Source organism: Pogonomyrmex barbatus, unplaced genomic scaffold, assembly GCF_055798465.1.
Source record: "Pogonomyrmex barbatus isolate J1 unplaced genomic scaffold, ASM5579846v1 scaffold18, whole genome shotgun sequence".
In the NCBI taxonomy this organism is placed as follows: domain Eukaryota; kingdom Metazoa; phylum Arthropoda; class Insecta; order Hymenoptera; family Formicidae; genus Pogonomyrmex; species Pogonomyrmex barbatus.
The window spans coordinates 5,209,468-5,230,569 of NW_028297114.1; the positions used below are offsets into that span (position 1 = coordinate 5,209,468).

The 21,102-nt window shown below is 43.3% G+C and overlaps 1 protein-coding gene across 4 annotated transcripts in view; it reads right to left on the reverse strand.

Annotated features, from left to right (window-relative positions):
• LOC105431744 (homeobox protein prospero) overlaps positions 1 to 21,102 on the reverse strand; it is a 46,763-nt gene that overhangs the window by 19,700 nt on the left and 5,961 nt on the right. For 2 of the 4 annotated variants that reach the window (XM_011646161.2, XM_011646160.2), the window contains exons 3-4: positions 20,689 to 20,843; positions 84 to 228 (exon numbers count right to left, since the gene is read on the reverse strand). In XM_011646161.2, coding sequence (XP_011644463.1) covers positions 84 to 228; positions 20,689 to 20,843 — 300 coding nt within the window. Of the gene's footprint in view, positions 1 to 68; positions 229 to 20,688; positions 20,844 to 21,102 lie in introns of all 4 variants that reach the window. The other 2 variants (XM_011646159.2, XM_011646158.2) reach the window with 1 other exon arrangement.

A 21,102-nucleotide genomic window follows, 5' to 3' on the forward strand; every position in this document is an offset into this window, starting at 1 on the left:
CGATTCGCGAAACAATATCATTGGAAAAACAAAATAAAATGTAGCGTGTGCGTGTTCGTGTTGCGCACCTGGGGACCCCATACCTCAATGTGGTTATTACGGTTGTAGTGAAGGTTGAGAACCCGATAGATTTCGGAGTCACCACCGACTCGGAGATCCTCGGCGTTCTTCACGCCCTCCGAAACCGCTTGTCTTGCGTATTTCTCCATTTGGATGTAGTAGAACTCCCTGAAACGCAGAAGTGCACGTGATTAGATAATACGATCGGATTATTAGCAGATGTACGATACACATTTAGTAGGATTTAAATTTATATACAATATGATTTGACGTGATAATATGGATTAATATGGATTAATATGAGTTTTCATATAAAAGTACGGCTCAATGTGCATACATCGAGGTGTCAATTAATAATAAATCTTTCTACGTCATCGCGGCTGATTCTTGTCTCGCCTGGTTTCCCTGCGACAGACAGCGACAGTGCTAATGCGTCATCGATAATTAATTAAAGATCGATGCTAACAGTGGTCTGACGTAAGCGGAAGGAGATGAAAAAAGAAGGAAGGGAACGACGCACATGGAGAGCCCTACGCGAAGCTCTCTCCTCGACGTTAAGCGAACAGACGCAAAGAGAGACGATGAAAAACCTATCGCGTCGGCCACACTAAAGATCTGATGCTCTCGCAATTCTAGCCAGTGACGTATAATCAACGCGAAATTACGCAATCTCCTTCTGTATTCCGTCTGCGGCGGGAAAAATCGGTCGTTTTCGAGTTACCTTCACGTTCATTAATTAATGCGAAAAAAAAACAAACGGGACGTTAATTGGTGTATAATTGATATAGGAATGGCGAATCCGCGAGTTTTCGAGCGGGGAAGCAGACGCGAAAGGTAGCCCTCCTTGCAAATGACGCGCATGGAAGGAGAAGAAAAATATGAAAAATATGAAACGCACTGTGGGAAATCAGAAGGGAATCATTAATACAAAGTTCAAACCATATCTCTCTTTTTTTTCTCGCAGTTATATTTGTCTTCGTTTGGAATATTCCGTTTATGAGCTTTCGAAGCGCTCTTGTCCAATTCCGAGAACTTTTATAATCGCATTGCTTTTATACGTAGTATGCTTTATTATATCGCAATCATTACAAATACTAGAAAAAATACACAATCTACGAAACGAAATCTATGTCAACGTTTTTTTTTACGTTTGCTTTCATTAATACAGCTTCAGCATAAATCCCCACCTTCAGACAGGGCTTTACACCAAGTGTATGTATTAACATCAGCCGAATAGAATTAGTAGTAGCGCACTAGTTGGTCGAATCCTTCGGGGATGTAAAAGAACGATTCAACGAGAGAGGATGATTTATAGTCATCATCACTGAGTGCACGACAACGTAAAGCAACTGCGTACAACTCTCGCCAGTTCAGAGCAATTTTTGAGATTGCTTTCGTTCTGGAGGATCGGAACCTCGTTCGCAAAAGAAAAGAAAAAATGAATAATACAATATTTATCAAACTAACTACTTTCGTAGAACATTTTGCAACAATGTCATTTGATAAATTTCCATATCTGTTAATAGCCTGGCTAATTTATAATTTTGTAGATATTTTATCCGTCATGCTTGGAGATTGGAAAAGGTCAGAAACCAGAAGGCTTCTCTTATCGAAGAAAACAACGCGTTCTTCCGCAACGTTCACCCCATTCAAAGCCTCTGAAAGAAAGAAACGGTAGACGATAGACGAGCGGAGACGAGAGGAGGACTCTCTTCTCGTTCGATCATTTCGAATTGGCTTTACTGCCAATTAAGATAATTTCGCGTGCTCTTATCAGCAGTCAGTCGGAGAAAGTTACGCACGCGAGAAGAATCGAAAGAGGAGTTCCTCCATCATCCCTTCGCGCATACCCGTCCCTCTTCATCTCCTCGAATCATCACCGACACCACCCATCGGCGAGCCACCCCCGACTTCGCTCTGCACATGTGTTACCTGCGCCTATAATCCTTACTCAACCACCCATCGACCGCATTCAAGCTCGTCGGATCGCCGAGTATAGGTGGAATGTGACGGAGGTAGTGGTAGACTGCGTCGCTTACGTACCTAACGTTAACGTTGTATATCCTGGGCGCACATAAGCGAATGCACACGTACGCACGTATCTACGAAGTGCCTAATTAAAACAGACCCGCAACACCCGCGGAGACATAGAGAGAGAGAGAGAGAGAGAGAGAGAGAGAGAGAGAGAGAGAGAGAGAGAGAGAGAGAGGGGCGGGAGACGAGAGACTGGCCGCATAATGGGGTGCGCGAGGGCGCGATGGAGACGGCGTTAGTTCCGTAGTCTGTTTGACAAAAAGCCCGAGTGCTAGAATTGCCACTCTTCGACCACCAAGTGCAGAGGATAAGAGCAACGATGAGTGAGAGAGGGACGTTAGCGAGAGGGAAAGATGGGTGGAGAGTGTGTGTGTGTGTGTGTGTGTGTGTGTGTGTGTGTGTGTGTGCGCGCACGCGTGTGTGGATACCGGGAGAGGGCAAGCGAGCGAATGAGCGAGCGAGAGCGTGTGCTGCTAGAGGGTGAGCCGCGGGATCATTCATTATAGTATTGTATAATTAGGATAATAATAAGCTCTCTTCAGAATTTTCTTGCGCTTCGTTGCAACGGGATTTCAAGCGATTCTCGAGTAAAGAAGAGAGAGAAAGAGAGAAAGAAAAAAAGGAAGTTCAATAAAAAGAGAAAGAAAGAGGAAGAAGGCGTGAATCTCTATAAGAGCACTAATTATTATCTAATTACGAGGCACTTTGTCAACAAAAAAGAAATGAGGGACATGTGGAGATCGCCTCTGCGACGTTCCAGATTCTTCGAAGCGAATTCTATTTAATTTTCCATTCTTTCTCATTTCCTCGTTTTGTTTTCTCATTTATTGAGACAATCAAAGCACAAACTATAATGTTTGATTTTCTTGTTAAATATTTATGTTTGGAAATATTATTTTTAAGGCGGTTTGTCTGAAATATGATATTTAATTGGATGTATTCTCTCTTCCGTTTTAAATGTATTTTATCTTAAATGCGTGAAAGCGAGACAGACAAAACGGACACGGAGGTGTTGCGTATTGAAGCGGTTAATGGTAACGGTGTTTGTCGACACGATGCCTCCTTCAACTGCAATCTTCATCGTTGTCAGTCGCTTTTTCAACGCGTCGCTTTTATGACGCGTTGCTCGCTGTATATGCGAAAGCGCCAATTAAAAGGGGAACTCCCGACATTCGGAAGTTTTTTTTTTACATCCGCATCATTCCATAGTCATTTAATCTATTCGCGATAAACAGTGCATTTGTGTTGTAATACTTAATAATATTTAATGAAAAAAAATTAAACAGGGTCAATAATTCATATTTTACACCGTGATTAAATACCGTGAAAGACTTATTTCCTTTCAGACAAAAAGCAAGAGTTAATAGGAGCATTATATTTGTTATACATTGAACGCGAAATTTTACAAAAAAATAATAGATTCTATTTAATAAGATACAATACAATTATATTTTATATTGTAACGGAAAAATGTTGCGTTTTTTTTAATAAAAAATGAACATAAAAATATTGCGCTAGTTATTAAAATAAAATTTCAATTTTTTTAAATATTCTAAGTATCGAAGATAAAGAGGATGAGAATAAGAGACATATTTTACTCTAACTGAGAACAAGATTTACATCGCGACTTTAAAGAAAATGGGCGGGCAAGGACGTGGCAAGAAGTCGTACGCCTTCTGCCGGTTTGCAATACATTGCGGCGCCCGTCTTCTCGCCTTACAATCTCCCTCTTTCCGATCTCTATTCAAGGAACGTGCTTCTTAAGCCAGTGAACCAGCCAGCCAAGCCCCCTTTAACGGTTATGCCAAGTCGGTAGATCTCTGACAATAGCGAACGCCGTAGCCCTCGAAGACACGACTTGACCCTGAACGTTTGAATCCCTAAACTATCATGATTTTCTTGACGCACCTTTCCCACGGCGTCTCCCCTTACAGACGTTGGCAGAAACTTTTAAGTTCCATTCCCTCTTGGCAAAAATCCGCAAAAAGGGAAGACCCTAAAAGCTCTTATAAAATTTTCTCATACCATTTTTTTTCTTGTAATGATCCAAATTTATACAATCTGCAAGAGTTCCTTCATAGTAGTTGTATTAAATGTTATTAGATATTTTTATAAACGCTTTAAATCAACGCGTGCTTGTCGTATATATATATATATATATATATATATATATATATATATATACACACACATATACGATTATTTTGCGCGCATAACTGACGTTGTCAGCTGATAAAGTAATCGTCGGTCGTAACCGCATCGCCGCATTGCGAGCGGCGGAAGAAGCCGTTAAAGAATTCGAGAGGAACGCCGTCGTCTACCTACCTCACGCTCTACTTTATCGTCGCGACGCGAGACAGGAGGTCACGAGGCGTGAAAGTGCGTGTAACGAGAGAGCATTAAGCGTCCGCGCGTTAGAATTCGCGCGCGAGCGCGTCCATGCGCGGATGGCCGCGCGTGGTAGATGCGTGTCGCGTCTTCTCGCTCGTGCGTCGATGAGCGCGGCGCGGATGGATGAGCGACTACGCGCGTTTGCCCGCTGGGGCATAAGCGTCCATTCAGAGGGCGCGTTCAAAAAGGTGTCGCGCAGGGTCTTGATGTTGCGCCGCGCGCGTGCACCCTTCTTAATTAGTAATTAACACTTTAATGCTGTCTGCACTCAGACCTGTGCCAGCCGGCGCCGGCTTCGACTTTAAAATATATACCTCGGGGATGTCGCGGGAAGCACGTCGCGGAAAATCATCGTGACTAAAATGCAAGAAATTATGCGCTCTTACACGCGCCGAGATGGAGTTGTAAAAATCGATTCATTTTATATATCGAGCGATAATTATTCTATCGATATTGCCAACGCAAAACTGTATTATATTATATAGTATATATTATTATATTATCTCTGGAATTTCTCGTTGATTTTACTTATTCTATTCGGCAACCGCGGGATGAAAAATAAATATCTTCTATTCTTTAAAGAATATTCGTTATTTTTTTATCTCGATGGTATATACGTAATTTCAATATTATTCCGCAATCGCGAGCGCGCGACAAAAGTGGCGCCACTACTTGGGGAAGATTTCTCCCTATTTGGCCCGGCGGACACGCGTGTCCACGTCCCGCACCACGTGCGTCGTCACCCCGTCGGCTAAGCCGCCTTTTTTTCACGAGCAAGTTTCCTAAGCCTGCGAGACAATCGGCCGGCGATCGCACGGCAGATGTGCCCCCGACAATGAGCTCTTGGGCCCTCGCCCTTCATAAAAGAGGGAACTCGAAGAACGGCGACGTGAGGGGGACCAGAGGGAATAAGCGGGAACGAGTACGGGGGGGGAGGGGGGAGGGGGCTTCTACGACTACGAGGCACGACGGTATCGAAGGTTCCGCGTGCCGCACGCGCCGATCTTACAATGCACACTTCTCGTGTGCCCCTTGCTTTTCGACTGCCCGATCCCTTCTCGTCTCTTCTCCCCTTGCATCTGGCTTGCCTTAGATTCGTTCCCTATTTCATCCCCGGCAACTTCTGTCTTTCTCCTTCCCAGCTGGTTTGCGTTCCTTCCCTTTGCCCAGGAGGGGTGCAAAACATCGGTAGACAGATAGACGGATAATTTTGTCTACGCTACGCGCGCACTTCTGGACGTAAATCCGTCGCGCGTACAGGACGTAAATTCATTATGCAAAGACCGCGAATAATAAGAAGGATCACGGGTTCGTCCTAGGGGTGCACTTTCACATTTCACGCAGATGAAACGAACATTACGTTTCGCGAATAACAAAGGATCGAGAGCCGATAAAAATCAAATCGAACAGTGAATTATATATAAATATATTTTGTTTTCAATTTCAATAAAAAAAAATTGAAAAGTTTGAAACAATTTATTGGTGAATCATAGCGCGCGTTTAACTCGTTCGAAACGCCGCAGAGCTCTTCTCAAGAAGATTTTGCGCGGCGGAAAAATAAGGGTAACGTAACCACATTTCTTGCACTTATGGCAACGAGCAAATCCCTTGGCGCAGGGTTTAGGCCGACCGCCCCTTTTAAAGTGGAAGAGAAACAAAGAAGACGAGAAAGAGTAGGAGCTATACGAGGTAGCTTTGCAGGGGTGTACCGTCCGATCAGGCTGAGGTAGGGATGGTTTTTCAAAGCTACGAGGAGTAAGAGAGAGACGAGCTCCTAGGGTCGGCGCACAGGCCGAAGCGGACGAGGACGAAGGGCGCGGAGGAGAGCGGTAGCTTGGACGAGGGGGCGGGGGCAGCTGCTTTGAGCGGTTTCACTCTTCAATGGTCCCGGACTATCCCTCCTTCTGCTACCATGCCGTGCACCCCTGTCCCCTTCTTCGCCTCGTCCGTTCATCGCCCGCGATTCGCGTCCTCGTCGCACTTCGGCATCGGCCAAGCATTTTTTTATTCGATCGATTCTCCCTGCCGGCGGCTGTGCCAGCGCTGCACTACCCATTTGCTGCACTATGCATGTGCATCCTCGCGTGCATAAGGTGCGAAGGCTGGACTGGACCGAACTGGACTATTTGGGTACACGACAGCCAAAAGAGGCTGAGCTCTAACGTGCTGTAGTCTAACATGTTCCAATGTAATAGGAAGCAACGTTGGACACCTCGGTGTGACCAAGCTCGTGTGTTAAATTTTATCTCGGCTGCTCACCTGGGGACGCTCTAGGAAAAAAAGATTCTAAATTTTCACCAAACCCGATAAACGTAATTTCAAAGAAGAAAGGTCGGAGATACGTGCATTTGCCGTGCATTCAAAGCTTAATTGTCACTCGATATTGATGAATTTTCTTTATAAAGGAAGTGTCATTTATATCGATGCGTAATGATCTGAAAAACGAGTGCAACAGTTAGAGAGATCGTACATGAGGATCTAAGATCGTACGATAAGTCAACGATGACTTCTACAGTGTTCTAGCCTTAAATTTTGCACATCTGTCCCGAAGCTCCGATTCCTGCTGGGATGACAATGAGGCAGTTAAGTCCTCACCGTATCGGCTGAGTACACACACGGCACACGAACGTGAGAAGGGAAATGCGAGGAAGGACCGCGAGAGAAAGCGAGAAAGGGAGGGAGAGTTAGGACGGACCCCCTTGCATATACGCGCATATACAAAGATGGGAATACACCCACGGAACGGAGGCAACACACGGCAGACACATACGGGACGTCGAGCGTAGGAGAAGGGTTGCCTAGGTTAGGGACTCGGAAAACATCCTTTGTCGAATACCCTACCGGGACCGTTCAACCGCCCAGCAACTCGTTCAACCCGCTGAGAAAAAAATCAATAATTCTTTGTTGCCAAGTTTATCTCCTGTCGTACCATGCTAAACTACATTACGAGTGCAGCGCGACATCGGGAAAGGCGCGAGCGAGAAGACGAAGGGAATTTCGGGGAAATAAAATATTGACTGGCGATATCGCAGTCGATTTGCTGTGATCCGCTTTGTGATAAAACGCGCTGAAATTTGAAAGGGAAAGGCAAAATTAATTATTATTACCAATACACGGTATCGCTACGTACGTTGCGGTATTTCCACCGATTATCGATTTTCAACAAGTGCACAGAATTTTACTTGTGAATTTTTCAACGTGCATTTGATCATTAAATGATTGGATTGATGACGAGCTATTGCACTTCACGTCGGACACTTGTCATCGTAGCGCACAAAATCGTTCACCCCCTTTTCAGAAAATCACGAGTCTAGTCGTACTTAAGCGCTATTTATACCTGCATGCGTGGACTTTATAAACTCGGGGAGAACAAAGGGAAAAAAGAACATCGGCGGTGCGGTGAACAAATTAGCGTGGCGCTCGCATATGACCTACGGGAAAGGGGATCGATACTTCTTATTTGTTGCAGCCGTGTTGGAAACGGTTCGAAGAGATCGAAGGGTGGATGAAGGAGCGTTAAGCATTTTCATGTAAAACGAGACCGATACTTTCGCCCGAAATTTCGTAAAATCTCATTCGCCCTTCTACGTATTACGGCGAGAAACGAGATATTCCGCGAGATCATCACGCGATTCAATCTACGGAGAAGATCCGTTATGAACCTGGTAGTTCGGATGCGCATGGGAGAGAGAGGAGAATTAGGTAAGGCAGAGGGTAAGAGCTGGAGTACGACGGAGAGAGAGAGACACACGATGCTTTTAGGGGTGAGGGGTCTCATGGCAGTAGGGCAGTAGGTTAGCTAGGGGCGATAGTCACCCTCCCAGCATCTCTAGTGTGTATAGTACGTTGGGTAACAGTAAATAGGATTTGCTAGACAACTGTCGACCACCGCGGGAAGAGGCTACTGTAAATATTCCGTAGGATTACGTTTATGGCTCTTAAACGATCCCGGTCTGTCGAGTTCAGGTAAATGTATAAGAGATGCGATCCCTTTGGACATCACGAAAGCGGCGCGTGAGTACCGAGAGCAAGCGTGAAATCACGTTATCTATATTATACACGTGTTACCGACATTACCGCCAAAAAGAACGAAATATATATATATATATGTGTGTGTGTGTGTGTGTGTGTGTGTGTGTGTGTGTGTGTGTGTGTGTGTGTGTGTGTGTGTGTGTGTATGTATGCATGAATATTTATGACCTCTTCGCGTTTTAATTATTCGACACGCGTATATGTCGTACACAAGGTTTTCCACGTATCTTCCTCCGTCGGTCGTTTCCCCGTGAAAAAAATACTAATAAATGTGCACGCGTACACATCGTGCACGCATCGATAATCGAAAGTGGCCTGCGTTTTTCCTCGTTCCAATTGGGGTCGGTTCTCCTTTAGCGACGTTGTATTTCGACGGCCTATTTGCCACCCGTATGTGTCGCGCCATATAAGATAGTCGTGCTTGCTTACGTCGTTCGCCCGCATGCTTCTAGTGCACTCAGAAGGTGACTTGGTATATGGGCGATTTGCATACGATACCAATAAGAGTACCGTTTGCGAGTATCGAGCGTTTATTTCGTACTGTTCGATACGGTCGCACGAAATTCTTCGAAAACACGCGTCCGGCCCGTATCGATTTTGCCGCCATCACCGAATTCATATCGTTCCGGATTCAAGACATGCGTTGCCGACGTTACGTTCGACTTATTAGCCATAAGAGGCTGGAGGCTTTTAGTGACGCTAAATGAGTGATCGCGACGTGAATAAATCGGATAAATAAATGACGATTATATACAGCTCGCGCGAAAGATCTTTCTTTTTCTATTTTTTTTCTATTTTTTTTTTTTTTTGCGCGCGTCCGCTGTTATCGTGTTCTCTCTTGCGTACCCTCTCTCGATTTAGAAAGTACTCGATCGTCGCCGACTGCTAGATAGAAACGAGAGAGTGGTGCCGTGGAACCGACAATATCAAGGGAAGAGTAATATCCAGGGCCGAATACTGTTTGATCTGGCTCGGCGCCACGGTGTAAAGGACAGATGCAATTTGCCTGATATCGTTTTACTGACAAAAATATCGAATGACGTGGCGCCGGGAACCATGACACCGACCCTTTCTCCCGTCTTCGAGATCGCGACGGATATTATCGGTCGATTCAATGAAATTTTTTGAATCTCCTTTTTTGCGCAAGACTTTTCCATTAATTCCGCAATTCTCTTTTTGCGAATCGACTATAAACGCGCGCGTTCGGCAATGTTTTTGCGTGTTCCTCCGTCATTTCCCCTCCATTGAGATTCTCTTACGTTCTCTCGATCATAGATACATTTTCGAACGTAAGAATTTTTGCTTCGTTACATCGCACACCGATTCTATTCTGTATTCGGATTTGAATAATTCACAAATATAGTAAATAATTTATAATACGATAAAATACTTAAAAATCGAATTATTATATCTATGTGTTTACGTAACAAAGATCACGCTAGGAACAAAAGAGAAAAAAAAAACACAAATAGCAATTTTTACAGCGTAATCGTTTTATAGAATTATCGTCAGTATATCGCTCAACGCGTAAATCGCTTTTTACATAAAATCGACACCCTCTCCGAGCTTTCGTTTCATTCGTCCACCCACATGACGCGTTCTCCTTTCGCGCATTTCCGATCGAACCGGCCGGCAATTAATTTTTCGAACGTTCGCAGGCGGACGATAAAAAAAAATGTTGAAGGGGGAAATACATTTGGCGCAGTCTGCAGCGAGGCGCCGTGGTCCCGGATGAGATTCAAAAAGAGACGGAGACGGTGAACCATGGCGAGAACAGGAGAGGAGTATAGAGAAGGAGCGAGGAGACGAGGGTTGAAGGACGAAGCGTCGGAGGCAGAGGAAGGACGAAAGCGCGTGAAAGAGGAGAAAGCCGGGGGTGGTGAACGGCGCATCGATGGAAGGGAACGAGCCGTGGACGAGCGGAGGAGGCGAGCGGGGTTCGGTGAGGGGTAGGGATTTCAAACGAAATCAATTCGGAGTCGCTGTCCAGTCGAACGTTACCCCCGCAGCTGCCGGGGTAAATGTTGGCCGAAACAGTAATTTTACGCCGCCCCGGTCCCCGGTGATCGCGAGCCCGCCGCTGCGCTACGAAACGTCACGGCCGATATCGGGCTACCATCCGACGAAATTCATGCGTATTTCATAACCACTGTGTACGATTGCGAATCCCGCATCTCGATCAGTTTGGATATTTTATGAAGTCATCTTCCCATCGGAGCCGATGATAAAATTTCGGGTTGAGAACACGGATTGTTTACGCTTCCACTCCTGGAAGCTCTTTCGAAATTAGACCATGTTGGACGATTAAATGCTCAGTTAATTGCACGCGCATGTATTTCGCCGTTTAAATTGACATTATTACGCGCCGCCGTCCGCTTTCGTCCTCCGTAGGAGTGGCGTAATCGAAAGAATTCGCATAACGAGCGGTCATATTTAATTTGATCTTTAATCACGCTATCTATAATAGAATCGCGTGCTTCGTTGCCACGTTGATGTATAATTAGCGAATACAAGTCCGCTAGCAAAAAATGATCTAAGAATTTCCTTTCGCAACTGGTTACATGTAAGTACCATTTTAGAGACATTTAGAACAAGCGCTGCATCCGGGCTTCGAATATAGAAGATTGGATATATAGACGCATGTGAAGCAGGAAGAGAGAGGATTGGGGAGAGCACTAATGCGAGGGCATAACGAAGTCGGCGGTAATCCATGCACGGACAATTTCATTTCTGCCGTCGTATAACCCTCTTTCTTCCGCTTCCCTCGCGTCCTGTATGCGTTTTCTCTCTCTCTCTCTCTCTCTTTCTCTCTCTCCTTCTCTCTTTTCCTTTCTCATCTATTCTCTCGTTTCCTCTCTCGCGCGTTCGCTCCACGGCTCGAGTCTGCGCGGTAACTTTTTTGATAAACTGTTTTCCGCGTTTTTCGCCGGTGGATGTAAATTAAATCCTTCATGGAGGCTGGCGGCACAGGCTCGCCTCTCTTGACTGTCCCTAGGATCCCGATCGTACCGTCCCGTCCCCGCCGCTCTTCCTCCCGCCCCGCCTCCCAACCGTCCGTTTAGTACTTCCGATATCCCGCCGCAACCCCTTCGCCCACGAGAGCCGTCACAGGCGGATACAAAGCCGATTAGAGCGAAACGCTGGGAACATTATCATATCGCATTTTTCGCGGAGATTCGTGTGGCGCGCGCGCGCGCGCGAGCGAGCGCTGTCGCGCGTGTCTAGGATCTCACGCGCGGATGTGTACGTGCTGCGCGTCCACACACGCGCGTATACACGCCCACGCGGAGATCTTTCGAATCGCGGGGATGAAAAACAGCGGCGGCCGCGTCTGGATGACTGGCATGGGGTCGTCGCTGATTGCGAGGGATAGGTAGGGGGAGACGGGGGGGAGGGGAGGGGAGGGGGCAAAGTGCAGCAAATGGGTGGCATTGGCGATGGACGTGACGTAATGGATTACCGGTTGCAGTTTCCCGGATAACTCATTTTTTAATCTTTACCCACGATGATTTTTTTCCGACCGGTCATCGCGACTATTCAAATTACAGGAGCGACGAAATTCGGAACTCGATGAGATTTAGAAATTAATTTCGCGTTACACACGATTGGCATTTTTTTATCGCGTTTTAATATTATTAAGCTTCCTTATTAGCATAGAGTTATGATGTGATGATAGCCATTGATCGATTTATTCATTTAAACGCTTGCATTTACACCGTTTCGTTATTTTTTTCTATATTTGGAGCTTCTGCCTAATTGTAAGTAATGTGTTCCAAGTAGCGTACTCTGAGCAATTGTCGAAAGCAAAACAGGCAATGTGCCAAGTACTTTCTTTGATATTACCGAACTATAGTTTCGATATTTCTTAGAGATGCTGAAATCATGTACCATCCGAGAGATATTTCGGCGTAATTTAGTACGAAGAATTTCATTCTGCACAACAATTTCAAATAAAAATCCATAAAAATATATATATAAATGGAAGACAATGTTATAAGTATAAAATGACGGATATTCCACGTTAATGATTAATTTATAATGCTCTGATAATTACATGTACTGAATACTAAGAGAAAGAGAGAAAAAGAGAGAGAAATTGTATTCCACGAAAATATTACATTTAACACAGTCTAAAATGATTTCTAGTGTAAAAATGTATTCAAAACTGTATTCAATATTATAAATTCCATAATCTAGTATTTTTTTAATATCATACAATATTCTTTTAATGTACCTTTTATTTCTTTCCATTTTTTATGATTTCAGTAAGATTGCAGTTATCTCGAAGTTAAACTTGAAGTATTACCAAAGGTAAAAACTCGGATTTCGAGGTTATACTCGCGCGAGGTTCAACGAACTCTTTTAATTGTCCGGCAACAACCGGAAAAGAGATTCGCTTTGGAGAAATCTTTGGCAGAGAGTGTACCGTACTCATGCTGCAAGTAGCAGCTCATAGCGGCGGATTAGCCTTGCAGTAGCGATGCTTACATCCCCTATAAAGCCTCCATTGCTACCGTCCTCCCTCTCTACCGTTCTCAGCTCCTGCTCCTTTTTCCCTCCCCGCATATCACCTCAATCACCCTGCCGCCCCCCGCGAAACCTCTGACAGCCAACCCCCCCTCCCGCCACCATCGCTGTTCCTCCCGCGATAGCCCTGCGGCCACAGCAGCATTGTCTACCGCTCAGCCAATACTCGTCGTGTTTCTCGTACTTGCGTTCATTATCAAAAAATTCGAGAAGAGCACTGAGCTACCAGTTGCCTGCTGCAACGCCAGCAGGAATCTCTTATGTTACACCACTGACATTTCACGAGGGTGAATCCCATAAGCCCGCGTTTCCTCCGCGTTTATCCGTGCTGATCAAGACTTTCGTTCTTCTTCGCATGTTCGTTCGCATGTTAAATCATATGTGAATATTTGATACAAAACATTTTAGCTAATTATCAACGTAATTAATCTGCGTTTATCGGAAAAAAATGAAAGCGAGATCGTAATGCATTTTTGCAATCTGCAAATGTCACTGCCGATATATTAGTCACTACATTTCAGTTAGATATTCAGAAACGTTAGATATTCAGAAACAATCCGCTCGCGAGAAACAAAGCGCACGGCTTCGCAAGGTTGAGTCGCAAGAATGGTTGGCGATGGAGGCTGGCTCGGTTGGCAGAATTTGAAAAGTCGGTTGATGAATCTACCGGTGGTTTAAGAAGCGATCCAACGTTACTCGGAATTTCACGGTATGCATGCGCCGCTGGGAAGCTAGCTCATTGGTGATTCGATATTCATCTAAAAAAGAAAGGAAGTTGGAGAGAGAGAGAGAGAGAAGCCGCCTCGAGAAAGGAGCGATGGAAAAAGAGACTGAAAACTGCAACCAAGACAGAGACCTCGCTGACGAGTAGATGTGAGCGGAGCGTAGAGACGGCAGAGGGTGTTAAGAGATGGTGGAGGAGGCAGCTAAAGGGTGATGGAAGGATAGAAGGGTGCGAGAGGGCGGGAGAAAAAGAAGTAGTTGTGATGGCGAGGTAGTCGTGGTGCACGGCTAAGAGAGAACCAAGCGTACCTAATTAGTGCCAAGAACGTAATTAAGTAATTTTTAATTAAGTGACTACCGTTTACGCGCACAACCACCACGTGTGGGGTAGCCTTGCTCGATGCAGAATGCTTTATCTACTTCTACAGTGACAAACCGGATTACTGTTCTGCGAAAAATCGACTTCTTCCTCAAAATCGCGATCCTCTGACAAATTAACGAGTTTGCTGTATTGCAATATTGTAATAATGATAAAATGTAACGTAGCAATATAATTTAAGAAAAAAATTTAACCAGTTTTATACACAACTTTTAAGTATCTCAATATTACAAAACATGAATTCTTAATCTTCTTTTTTTATCCTTGTACATCTAACAAGGAAATTATACATATATAAAATTATAATGCTGAAAATAGAAATCGCTCTATTAAATAATTTCTATCAATAATACATTATTCACAATTTTAACATGTAGTTTTTTTCAATGTATAGTTTCCAGCGTGCAAGATTCATTGATACGCTGATAAAAGCTTATCTTCCAAATATGACATGATATTTTCATATGCTGAGAATTCAAACATATTTTATCGCAAAATAGATTTTATAAGTATCTATAAATATACGACGAAAGGAAACGGAAATGATAGTGATTTCACTAAAATATTTCCCAACATAAAATATAAAGTCTGATAAAATGACGCATCTAAAGACATAGTTATCTACGAGAGTGCAATTTTAATGTATTCATATTTTAATATAATTTTAGTAAAAAGACAAAGATACCGAAATTACCTCCTACCAATTTAAACGAGTATGGGATTATATAATAACGAAACAAAGTATATTTCTAATTGCGCATAATCCGTTGATATTGTGAATAATTACACGCAAGGAATTAGAAACGAGCAAAGAGGTAAATGGAACAAGAAGCTATTATTCCATTGAACATTGAAATCTTAATCAAGAAACTGCTATTTCCAGTAATTTCCAGACTATTTTCCTAACGTATTCTGTATATTCTATACGAGCAGGTTTATGTACTTGAATTTATTTGTACATGCAATTTGGTTGCGGGCAAAGAAGTATACACATATCCTTTGTAAATACCCTCGCGGATATTCCTTTGTAAGTATCGAGATGCAGCATTTAGTCTTCTTTCTCAGCACTTCTTTTTCTTCGAGAGTCTGGCTGCAGTGCTCTCGACAAGACCGTTGCTCGAAAGTCAAAGACCAAAGTTTCCTTCTGTTCATTAACGGGGTAGAAACGGCCAAGATATAACCCGCTCTATCTCTTTTCTCTGGACCACCTCCTCCTCCTCCTCCTCGACCGCCTTCTTCATTTCGATGCGTTTCTTCTGGCCTTACCACCTCGCGGCAACTTTTGTCTCAAAGGATTTTTACTTGCTCATTTTTCTCAGAATCTCTTGTTCCCTCCGTGGTTCGCTCTCGCTCGATTAGTTCTTTCCGTTTCTTATTGAACGATTGTGCGAGGTGCGTACTACTGGAAATATTTAGCTCCATGTACAGCCATTGTTGAAAATTCAAAACAGGCATTCTCCAATTTTTAACTTTCATCTTTTAACATGCGAAATGAATATTTCTAAGACGTAGCTGTCACAGCAAAATCTTGGATATTAATTCTCCATTCGATAAAAGAAGAAATCAATTATAAGAAATGATGGTAATCGCGTGGGGAACATAACGTTTCTTCATTTCCGCGTATATCTATTCTTAACTTGAAATTTAATATCGTTTTTTATTCCATCACTTGTAATTATAATAATTGTTGATAGAGTACATGTATGTGTATATATGAGTGGGTGTCGGAAACTCTCATTGTGGTGGCCTCTCGATAATAACATGTCACTAGGTGAGAAGATCGTGCTTGATATAAGCAAGGTGCGTTTTACTTGGAAGCGTGGGAGAGGTGCGTGTCGAGGCAGCCGGTAGTTACTAAGAACGCGCGAACAGACCGCACGAAGGAGGAAAGCGAACGCTAACGACCGGTCACGTGTCCGACGGGCAAGATAAGGGTTGAAAAAGGAAATTTGTGTTTAGAAAATTACCGCGTCATTACCCCGACCACGCCGCGGTGGTGTACGCTTTGCGGACGAGCAGCGACACGGTAATGTCCGCCCACGAAACGATCGTCGTCCGATAAGAATGAGTCGAAGAAGAAATTGGAAAGAGAAAACGCACGTGGAGCCGCCGTGCCCTCTCCCTTACGAGAGAATTATCGAATATTTCGCGACGATAAGCAACCCCTCAAAAGCGTGACTGGGTAAATTCATCGTGGACTTTATTATTCGACGACTCAAGAGCTTCCGATTCTTCATTTATATCATATACTTTCTCTCTCTCTCTCTCTCTCTCTCTCTCTCTCTCTCTCTCTCTCTCTCTCGCATTATCTCCTTTACTCTTCCTGCAATATTATGTTTATTCTACCTGTGGCCAAACCATTAGCTCGCATTTTCTCGTCAACCGCTCCACTTGGAAGCTCCTTTATCGAAGATATTGCTATTCTCCGCTTTGCAGTGTTCCCGAAGATATTATTTACGTAATTAGAACCAGATTAAATTTCGCTTGTAAATTCTTTCTCAGTCTATGATCCATAAATGTGAAACATGTATTTTAACATTCACAATTGAACGAACACGCTTGTTGGAAAATGTTTAATCGAGACGATCGAGATGTAGCCATTTATCAGAGATATATTAACTAAAATATTAATTGTAGATATTATAATGAAAGATAAACAGTCCTTTGAAACGATTATCCGATTCGTACATATATTTTAATATTTATGAAGTCAAAGAAGAATTTGTAAATACAGAATCAAGCACAAAACTAGCGAGAGGAACAGTGTACTAAAAATGAAAAATCGTCATACGTTTCAAGATGACCCAGGTTTTTCGTGCGAAGTAGAAGTTCTCCATTTGGTTAGGGCCGTGTCGTGTGCGCGTTCATTGTCCATTATACGACATAAAATTTCTTCCGCGCACCGCAGATAGGATCTGCTACCTCAGTCGCGTGTCCTACCGTGGGATCTGATAACGAACGAACCCGAGTCCACCCTCACATCTCTCTTTCTCGTACCCTCTCTACCTCTCTACTTCTTCTCCTCTCGCTCCCTCTCTCTCTCTCTCTCTCTCTCTCTCTCTCTCTCTCTCTTTTTCGCGCTCGCGGGGAAGGGGGGCGAACCGACCGATCGGTCGACCGACAGACAGACGGACGGATGGATGGACGGGGAGAGATGCGAGGTGATAGAGACGGGTACGCGCGCGCGCGCGCACGTACACACACCACACACACACACACACACACACACACACACACACACACACACACACACACACACACACACACACACACACACACACACACACACACACACACACACACACACACACCGCGGACGTGAACACGCGCACACATTGTACCCTGGATCGTAGACGACCCCAATCATCCCCCACGGCGTGCTTCATCGAACGAAGGCTGTCAATATCGTCGGTATAAGCAGGTCCGATGATGTACGCGCGACGTCAACGAGTCTCCGTAAGATATCGGACGTGCTTTCGATTCGACGCGAGCGTGAGCGTGAGAAAATAGGGTGCGAACGATCGCTTTGTGCACGGCCGCCGTCTCTCGCTGCCGCTCTTTTTCTATCACTCTACTTCTCGCTCCATTCTTCTTTGCCTTTCTCTCTCTCTCTCTCTCTCTCTCTCTCTCTCCCTCTTTCTCTCTTTATCTGTCTCCTCTCCGATTTTCTCCGGCATCTGCTGTGCCGGGAGACGTACAATGATAAATGACGTCATCGAGAAAAATGTTATGATTACGGAAATTGTAGTTGTATGCCTTGCCATTAATATATGACCTTATTTATAAAAAAAATTACATTTGCTATATTATATCAGACATGCTCAGCATTTTCTGGTAAGTATGCCCCTTGTATTTTTAGTTAAATATCAGGACGGTGATAATAACTAATTTTGCTGCCTCCTTTTATAATAACTTTATCAACAACCGTACGTGATGAATATCCGTAAATATTACAACTAGGGGAAAACTACATATTCGTGTTATATTATCGGTGCACGGGGGAAAAAAAATAGAATTTTTGCACTCTTTTTTTCCTTTACTGCAGAGTAACGCGTTGCTCCCTTGATATCAATGAATCGATAGTGATTGAAGATTGGTCAATCACTAAGAACGCGCTTAGGCTTCTGATCGACGATTTGTATATTTTATACAGGGAACGAGCCGACGATATAATAATCGACACATAGCAGGTGGCAGCGGTGGTGGTCTCGGCCCATTCTCGTGACAAAAGTACAACGATGATCTAGGGTGGGAAAAGGGGTGGAGGGTCGGCCGCGCATGTAGGAGCGTGGAATAATGTAGCAAGGCATTTCCGCATAGGAAGCCGTGCATTAGGCTATCAGATCGAGCACGCGCGACAACGACTGGTGGAAGAAAAAAGAGGAAAAAGTTGCGGGACAAACCTTTACGTGATTAGCTGTGAAAGAAAAGAATTTCATGCCGAGACTGGCAAAGTAGAATGTAATCTTCGAATCTTCTTTTAGTTAATTTTCTCTCTCGAGAAAAAATTTTAAACATTTCAATATTTATACCATTTAAGTTAAAAGTTAAGTACGCCGTTTTAATTAATAACAATGGACTCTTAAATTCTCTTAACTTTTATTAAAAACTTTTATTAAAAATTAATTTATTAATTCCTGTTTTATATATAAAAGTAGAACAAAGAAAACAAAATATTATAATAAATTAATGCACATTTTTCTAAATTATTATGTTAATATATGTATACTGACGGATTTATCTTGTATAAGAACAATAAATGGAAACGTTTGATTATATCAGTGGTATACCATGACTAACATGTTCTACATTTAGAAAAAAATACGTTCACGGTTATAATATATTGATGCAAGCGAGTCGACATATCACATAGCACAATACGGTGTACTATAATGAAACATTTAATTCTTTTAGATTTAAGACTTTAATTTTGTTCGAATTATTAAAGAAGAAACTATTTTTAGTATACTTAAAAAAAAAATCTTAATTTGTAAGAACTGCCAAAGTGCAAAGCATAGTTCAAGTAGATCTCATTAAGGATTTTAGGAAGGGTGGATGAAATGACGAAGGAGGCGAAAAAACCTTCGGGCCAAATGTACCGAAATATGTTGAAGCGGTAATTAGCTTTGTGCGTACCGTGAAATACGAGCGTGCAATTTCGCCGGACGTTTGAAAGTTTCGCAAACAGACCACGTGCTTGCTCTTTTATCTGCGATTCGACTCTTTTGGATAGGTCCAATGAATAAAGTTATACAGAACAATAGACTGATAATTAACAACGGTGTTCGCATCGCTGTCAAAATGGGCAGAATCCTTTTATTTTTTTTTTTTTTTTGTTTACGCAATTTTACATGTACGGCATACCACTAGATTTCGATACAGATGTGCCCGACTTGAAACAAAACAATGTATCATAATGCAACAAAAGACTCGGTAGACTAACAGTGGAGCTGTGGAATGCAATATAAGATATCGTAATTAACTTGAGCACTTAGAACAACCGAGCGCCCGTTAGCGTTGTTATTTATCGCCGCGTACATACATTTTTCATTTAGAATACATCTCAAGCACGTGGCCCCCGACGCCGTAATTGTGTGTGACGTCGGCATACGATGGCGCGAAGGACTTACGATTTTCACGAGAGTGGACACCTAGCGATAAGAAAGCGGTAATAATGTAACGACGAGGGCACGCGCGCACGATCCGCCTTCGACCGCCTTGTATCTTGGATCTGTACTGTACTCAGCCTAATTATAATCAGGCTAATGCCTGCCGGACAGTATGCGTCGGTACCGGCCTCCTACGCTTCTATACCTGCCGCTATGTAGGTAACGTTACTTATCCCGAGCTGCTCTACGAGAGAGGGTAATTAAGATTCGGACACACCCATCGTGACTCTCGTCTCTTGGGCTCTGACCGCTTCTGCAAAGGGAGTGGTCGATCCCTCGAAAACCTCGTTCTCGTTTGCATACACGAAACGCGCCTCTGTTATCAGGAACGTCTTCCACGATTTCCATTCTTTCCTGGGAGTACCACGGCACGAGATCGAAAATGTCCGAGATTATGTAGGGGAGTGGCGACAGAGCTGTCCACCGTGTCCTTGAGATTTTCTACACGACCGTCCGCTTGTTCTCGTGGATTTAGTTAATCGATAACGGTAATCGCGCCGGAAAAACAATTAACTCTTGATTTAAGTGTAATGAAAAACCGAACTTAACTTTGTAGGTAAAGAATTTAAATCTAGATAAAAGATTTAAATTTAGAAAAACTGTTCCCTATCAATGCGCTTTAATTTATTCTAATTGTTTGTTCTAATATTTAAATATCAACTACAAAACACCACTCTCGCATGTATGAATTTCTATATCTATAAAATATCTTTGAGATCTTTAATTTTTTGTGTACGAGGCTCCAGAACGAACTAATATAAAATATTGTGGAAGAAACAAGGTATCTGCGGAACGGTGTTTTGGAAAGACTTTTCGCTCTTACTACTACTACTACTACTACTACTACTATAAATTCAGACTTGCATTACTCACCGGAAGTTGGAGAACCACTTGACCAGCTGCGCTGTATTGTTTTTGTTGAATTTGATGTCGGGGAAGTACATCTTAAGGACGGCCGAGGATGGGTACCTGACCCAGAAGAACATCAGCTTCGCCTTCCTCAGATGCATCGGCGTCAGCGTCGACGAGTTCACCGCGGTTAAGGAAATAGTCATTTTGCAATGTACATTGTACAAATATGTAAAAGGATGATGAGCGAAGAAGAAAATTCTTCGTGCTAAAAATATGAGTTAATCTAAGAGAGAAAAGTGCGGTCGGAAGAAACGTTGATTCTCGGACATCTAATCTCAAACATAATCGCGTTTTCTTTTGTATCGAATCGGATTAGAAATCGTACAAATTGCGGCTATCGCGAGGGTAGGTGATGAAAGGATTCTTACCGCGAAG